This window comes from Pavona decussata, unplaced genomic scaffold (assembly GCF_977016875.1).
Source record: "Pavona decussata unplaced genomic scaffold, jaPavDecu1.1 SCAFFOLD_16, whole genome shotgun sequence".
NCBI lineage: Eukaryota > Metazoa > Cnidaria > Anthozoa > Scleractinia > Agariciidae > Pavona > Pavona decussata.
In genome coordinates this window covers 1,547,501-1,554,955 of record NW_028145439.1, presented here as the reverse complement: position 1 = coordinate 1,554,955, position 7,455 = coordinate 1,547,501, and the positions used below count along the sequence as shown (strand labels likewise).

General features: G+C 42.6%; 1 protein-coding gene across 1 annotated transcript; it reads right to left on the bottom strand.

The window, feature by feature from the left end:
- Positions 1–5,228: 5,228 nt before the first annotated feature.
- On the bottom strand, positions 5,229–6,350 carry LOC146487248 (uncharacterized). The gene has a single exon (XM_085084983.1). It carries the CDS (start codon positions 6,348–6,350, stop codon positions 5,229–5,231), a length of 1,122 nt encoding a protein of 373 aa, XP_084941109.1.
- Positions 6,351–7,455: the final 1,105 nt, after the last annotated feature.

Below are 7,455 nucleotides of genomic sequence, written 5' to 3'. Positions count from 1 at the left end.
CAAACTTGCAGTGTCATGCAATGGATTAGGAGTAATATATTATAAGCAACACAAACTTCTACTATTGAGGCGGAAGACGTGGTTCTCAAGGATTTAACGGGAATATGAATAACCAATGATTTTTTTCTCATGTTTACTGTAAGTATATTATTGAATTTATTTTATATGTATATACCTACAGTAATATAAAGCAGTAACATGATTATCGATTCATGTCCCCGTTAATTCCCTGAAATCCTAATCTTCCGCCTGTATGTTAAAAGTTTGTCTGACCTGCAAACTTGCAGTGTCATGCAATGGATTATGTGTAATATAAGCAACACAAACTTCTACTATTAAGGCGGAAGGCGTGGTTCTCAAGGATTTAACGGGAATATGAATAAACAATGATCAGATTTAACCCAACATGCAATTTTGTGACTACTGACATGGATTTTACAAGACAATGTATGCAATATCAAGTTTATTGGGTTGTCGAAGTTTCTTTTGTGCTGCTTTGTATCTAATTGTTTTCGATTTCTTCTGGTAACATAATCAAGGAAGACACGACACTTTGCGAGTAGTTTTCAAGTCTAACTCGCGTAAATTAATTAATGGGTCTCGATAGATTTGGAGGGGGGTGGCCTTTTTTAGAGTAAATTAAAGGTAATGGTTTGGAAGTTTGAAAGAGCCAAGAGTCTGCACAAAGTGTTTCATTTTTATTGTCGCTGAAGCTGCTGTTGTGTCACGTGACATACCACGCCCAATTTTAAAATTTTATTTCGATTTAAATTTAAGACAATTTAGGAAAACGAATTTCTAGTCAGGTTACCCTCTATGAATGACTTTGGTCCAAGGGTTTAGGGAACTAATCGGGGTTTTTGGAAATTATTTACTTTTGTTAAACTATGACGTTCCTAGTTTGGAGAGAGACTGGGAAGAGAGAAAAACACTAAATAGCTACGCTACATTTAAACGTTTCAAAAAACCCCAATTAATTTAGGATAATTCTCTGCAACGTTAAGACTTGAAGACAAGGAAAAGTATTTTTAAAGTTGATTATTAGGTTGTAATCCGAATATATAAAATTTTGCATAAATTAGGGCGTGGTCGGTCATGTGACCACAGCTCATATGGTAAATCGTCAAAAATTTTGGACCCATTTGTTATCACCAAGGTATAAGCCAGGCAAACTGGAATAAAAACGCTAGACAAAAAGTGTCAAAAAATGGTGGTATTAAGTGAGAACCATTCCTTAATTCAGGTGAGAATCATCAAGTCTACCTTTTCACAAGTTTGCAGATACATTGTGAAGCATTTTAATAAAAAAAGAGAAGCATCGAGAAGCATTTAAAAACACGCAAATACTAGAAGCTGTCAAAATTAGCAATTGCTCTGGAACAAAGAATCAACACCAAAATCTGCGCACTTTAGAAAATGACTGCAACAAGTGGCAGCAAGTTGCAAAGCATAATATTGTAATTAGTTTTCTAATTGTTTTCGATTCCTTCTGGTAACATAACCAAGGAAGACACGACACTGGCGAGTAGTTTTTAATTCTAATCATCACGTCTACCTTTTCACAAGTTTGCACATACATTGTGAAGCATTTTTAATAAAAAAAAATAAAAGCATCGAGAAGCATTAAAAAACACGCAAAAACTAGAAGCTGTCAAAATTAACAATTGCTCTGGGACTAAGATTCAACACCAAAATCTGCCCACTTTAGAAAATTACTGCAACAAGTGGCAGCAAGTTGCAAGGCATAATATTGTAATTAGCTTATCATAGTCGAAGAAACAGTACGTCAGGACCTCTAAAGCAGAGAAGGTGTTTAAAATAGAGATGCGCTCCTTTTAAGGCAGAAATATGCATCACTTCGTGAAATTCATATATTCATAGCCACCTGGCAAGTACTAGTGGTCTACATAAGAAGCAAGCTTGGGCTTCATTTCTGTCCACTGTCAATAGGTTGAGGATGCGGCGAGCACAACAGCCAAGTAAACAGTTAAACAGCGAGGCCATTCGAGGAGCCGCCTTATGTTACATGAGTCCCGTTGTTGCCGGTCAGTGCAGCGTTATCAGTGCAAAATTTGTGCGATAGAGAAATCTCAGGTTCGACTCAGCTCCTGGTAGCTTTTCTCTTCAAACTAAGCTTCATGACCTTGAAAAACAGTTTTCATTGAATTTTCTCAGGTATACCAAACGCGGCATTTTTCTTCAGTGCCATAGCTACACAAGAGAAAAAGAAGGGAAGTATAGAAGAAAGTGATGACAGCGATGACGATGGAGAAAATAGTCCTGTACCAAGCACACAATCTGAACAAATGATCAATGGCAACCCAACACTTGTCAACAAATCGCTTTGGCCTGCAATTAACTATTGGTTAGCACTAACCACGCCTAATGGTGCTCCAGCAAATCCTCTCATCGTCCATAGGGCACTGCTGAAATGTGGAGTTGCAGTCACAGCTAATCAGGTATCTAATGTACTAACGATAAATGTAATGACACACACTGGACGAGCACAATTTAAGCACGATACTCATAATTTCCTTTTTTTTTTTTTCAGGTACAGTTTCAAGACGGAAAGGTGTGCATGGCTATCAAAGAACTCTAGAAAATGTTAAAAGACCACAAGAACCCCTTTACGCAGGACCTTGTAACAACTTCCTACCAGTACAGCTTTCATGAAGAGTACCAAAGTCTTAAAGGCATGTCTCCTCTGTCTTCTCAAGAGCTAGAGGACTGTGGAAGAGAAAACGTCGTGCGCGTTACACTCCTCAACCCTACCTTCCAGCAATCTCTGACAAAGGCACTAGAGAAGATGATTGAAGCCAAACTACAGATCGATAAGTTTGGTTTCAACAGCTCCAATACAACGAAGATGACGGGTGAGAAAAGACTTTTTGACAAGCTGACCTTCTTAGTAAACGACATAACAATCGCAATGCAGCAACTTGAATATGCCAGTTACCGAGGCAAGATCTACAAGCGCGACCCAAAAGCAAAGTACACTTACTCATTTAAGTGCGAGGCCAGACAATTCATCAACACTATCGCGACGAACGAGCACTTCAAGTCGAGGCTCATACGAGAGATGAAAAAGGTGATTGAGCTTCTATCAGATCCTCATTGTGAGCTGTTCCAACCTTTGATGATCGACTACGATCTCATTGAAGTTAATGGTGGTATTTGCTGGTCCATAAAGAAGCGTGCGTTTGTACAGAGTCCAATTAACGCCAACGACATTGGAAAAATATCGCCCCGGGCGTTCTGCGCGTACGATTCCACAAACAATCCTGATCCTAAGTACTTCAAAGAGATCCTGGAAAACAGTTTGTCCCCAGACGAGGTGGCCCACTTTTGTGACGATTTTCTGAAGTTTCTGAACTGTAACAAGAAGCAACACAAAGACAAGGTACCGTGTCTTGTGGGCGAAGCAAACAGTGGCAAGACAAGTTTGTTCTTTCCGATCCAGGGATTGATACACCATGGCAATATAGCAACAGTGACCAAACAAAGAGCCTTTAATAAAGCGATGATCACGCCATTTACTGAAGTGATCTTTATTGATGAAGCCAGTCAGAGCGCCCTGGACATCGCCGATTGGAAGGTCTTGACGCAAGGAGGATACTCTGCACATGATGTAAAGTACCAGACCACAAAGGCTTTTCTCAACAAGTGCCCCATGATGATCACCGCCCAGTGTAAGCTGCAGTTTGGTCCAACACACCAACCAGCAATGGGGAAACGACTGCGCACGTATGTATTCAAGACCCTTCCAAATCCTAAGAAGAGCGCTGCAGCATGGCTGAAGAAACACGCTATGGATTGCGTGGTTTGGGCCACAGAAAAGGCAGGCGACAGCGAGAGCGATGAAAGTGACGAAGACGACACAGACAGTGACGATGAAGAAGGAATCCTGCAAGACAAGGAAACAACTCAGATGTCTCACGCTGGCCAGTTCCCTCGTCGAGGAGACCACTTCTAGCGCAGTCAGGAATGTTCCACAAGACCGTGAAAGTGCTTCAATGTCCGACGACGTCTTGGATGCATTGAGGGATTCCGTGGGCCGATCACATCCGGGCAGTCTACAACGCAGACAGCTTGAACACATACTCAAAGAAGAACAGAGGAAGCGAGCAATGCGAGAAGACAGAAGACGACAGCAGTACGAAATGCAAAAACAAGCCTTGCTAGACAAGGGAATAAGTGTGGAGAGCGTGGAGATGTTGCCACTTGATCCAGATCAAGAGATGCCAAGCCCACTTCAGAGGGAAGTAGACAACTACTGTAAAGATGAGAGAGCGAAGGAGGAAGAACAGCGCCGCGAGAAGGCACCTCGAGTGTTTGAAGGTTCCTGGCTCCTTAGGACCGAGCGAGAGTTGCACGATTGCGTTAGGCTTCTTCATGGCAACCTCGATGGGAACAGGAGAGCGTCTATTAATGCCCAACTCGAAGTGCTGCAGGACAAGCTCAAAAACCACCACAGTAACATCGGCACCCTCCGGTCTAAGGAAGCGTTGGCTGAACGGAAGCGAGTTTGCAGAATGCTTGGCCTTCTTACAGAAGAAGACGAAAACCTGGTGAAAAGCTTAATGGAGCCCCTCCCGCTCGCGGCAGTGGAAAATAACTACAGCGAGGAAGAAAGAGAGGACGAAGAACAAGATTTGTTCATAACACCAAGAACGCCATCTTACGTTCCACGCCTAAACGCCGTAGATCAGTACTGGCCACAGTCGCCATACTCCATCACAGCATCTCCAGAACCTGACGCTACTCTCGTTCCGAGCAGTGCACTGTCGCCTGCGCAGGCTGCCCTTGCAAACGTCAACGACCTCACCGTCTCAGAGGAGTTGCTTCGAACCTGTACCACGAAGAAGCGCAAAGATCGTCCGCTCAGCCAAGATGTGGCCAAGAGAAGAAAGCCTAATACGCTCCTCGACTACTTTAGCGCTACCCAAAAGTAAAACTGACCAGACCATACTCAAAGTATCACTTTATTCGTGCACACTTAATATATTACATTAATTAAACCCATCTTTGTAAGATCAAAATCAAAAAACGTTCTGTTGCAGTTCAGGTTAATGAAAAGCAAGCATTTTGTTTCAATGACTGTTGTTGGGCTTTACTTTTCGAGAAAGCACGTTAAGCTTTCAAAGTACCAGATATGCCAAAAAAAAATAAATAACCTATATCATTGATGGCATGTAAGCGTTTTTATGCGGGTATATATCCTTCTGGTGTCAAGCCAGCGGCATTTTCATTCTAGCCCTTTTCTTTAGAGAGTCCGCTGTTCTTCCGTCTTGAAATTTGAAATCAAGGTCTCTCAAAATAGCAGTCCACTGTCCAAACCCGTGCTTAGTTATCCCTTCCTTTAGAAAATAATCCTCTTGTGTTGTGAATTTGAAGACATGACGAATGTTCCTCTGAGAGCGCAAGATTCTTTTAGGCAGGGCGTCTTTTTTGGGGAAGGAGTTGTCATTTTGCCCTAGTTCAACAGAAGGCCCGGCGGTGGAAGTTGAATCGCCGAGTCTTGCGTTGACGTCCTCGTCCACTTCTGACCCCTTGGCGCCTTGTAGTTTCTGTAGGCACTCGTGACCCTTCAAAGCAACTTCTCGGGATCGTTGTTTTTGATAGTGAACTTTAGCAACGGCAGAGCTGTGTTTTTGGTCTTCCGACAAAATCCTCTGCTCTTCGCTAGTGAGCTGGTTGAGGCTCTGCGTTTCAACAATTTGGCGATAACGCGTGGGATGGATGTACTTTCCAATTGCATCAAACACCAGTTTGCTCATGATCTCGCCCAATTTACCATGCTGGCCTCCATTTCTGTTGACGAGAACGAAATCACATTTGGGTTTAAGCAAAGGTCTAACGTACGAGATGTAGCCATTGAGCACTTGCATGTTTGCATCGGAAAGAATCAAAGAATCAAATCCATACTTTCCAGCAGTCTTGAACGTTTTCTGATCAATAAATCCACCCTTTTCTTTAGCTGTATCAATCATGTCCACCGTCAAATATTGATAAGTCATAGGACGTGACCCCTTCACTTTGATGAACAGATACATGGCTACGAATTTCGTGGCAAATGTCAAGTCCGAGGGGTTAACTTGAGCTGGACTCGATTTGCAAATCTTCACGGTATTTTCGTAGCGCGGCAGATGGAATTTCACGACCTCCAACAGCTCCTCCATTGTTGCCCAATGGCCTCTTGCTTCCAGTGTTTCAATGTCTAAATCGTGTGTCCACTGCAATCGCATGATCTTCGCAACTGTCTTTCGCGCTCTTTTGAGGTACAACTCTGTTGCAGAGAACTTTTGAAAGACTGCCTCTGATGCGCCATGAAGTTTTCTGAAGTCGATCATTTCAGAAATAGCGTCTATGTAGCGTAAACGCCCACCATGGCCGAGCTTGATTTGTCTTGTAAGTAGTCGATAAACTTGAACAACAAATTTGGAGAACATAAACTAAAGTCCACCACGTCAAAAGTCAACTCTCCCTCGTCTTCACAGCAAAATCTTAGAAACTTAAAGCGTCTTGTAGCTATTTGTTGCGCTGCGCGATCCTTCTTGTAACCGCCACCACTTCCAGTCAACCATTTCGTGAACAACTCGGCAATGTCACACGATAATGAAAACGAAGGAAGTAACTTTACGGCATGCTTTGGGCTCTCGGTTGTTTGATCTTGAATTGGTTTCACCATCGGAACATTTCGCGAAGCTGTGATTTCTTTCGAATTGGGCTTTTCATCAAAATAAAAGAACCAACTGTGCTTGTTATAAACATGTTTTCTGCACCCTCTTTGACTTTGAAATCCATCATGGTCGCACTCTTGTATTGGGCAGTGATACAAGCTGTCGGTTTCATCTTTTTCCAAATGAAGCCGTTTCGGTTTGGGCGACGCTCCATCGATATCCGACCAATCGACTTTATACTTCTTGCTCATTTTGCCTTTTAAGCGCATCTAGTCAACACGATCTCCTTTAAATCTGAACCATAACCGAGGAGCCGATGACGAGCAAAGGAACTGCATATATGTTTGTATTTGCCAAAGCATGCCCTTACTTGCCCGCCCTCATTACTATTGTGCAAAATTCATGACAGTGACATGCCACCAAACTCGCCCAAGCAGGTCTGAGCGCGCCTTCTTGTTTGCCTCATTCCTAAAGGCCAGGTTAATTTGGGAACAAAACGGGAATGCGTAGAAAAATGGTCCAAAATCTGTTCTTAAACGACCAATTTGGGAACAATATGTTCTATTCACAGAGAGGAACTCGGAACAAAACAGTCCTAAATGACCAATTTGGGAATAATGTGTTCCATCAACAGAAAGGAACTCGGAACAAAACAGTCCTAAATGACCAATTTGGGAACAATGTGTTCCATCAACAGATAGGAACTCGGAACAAAACAGTCCTTATTTATCAATTTGGGAACAGTGTGTTCCTTGCACAGATAGGAACTCGGAAC

Coding starts and splice junctions, on each gene's coding strand:
- LOC146487248 (XM_085084983.1), bottom strand. CDS start 6,350: ATGATCGACTTCAGAAAACTTCATGGCGCATCAGAGGCAGTCTTTCAA.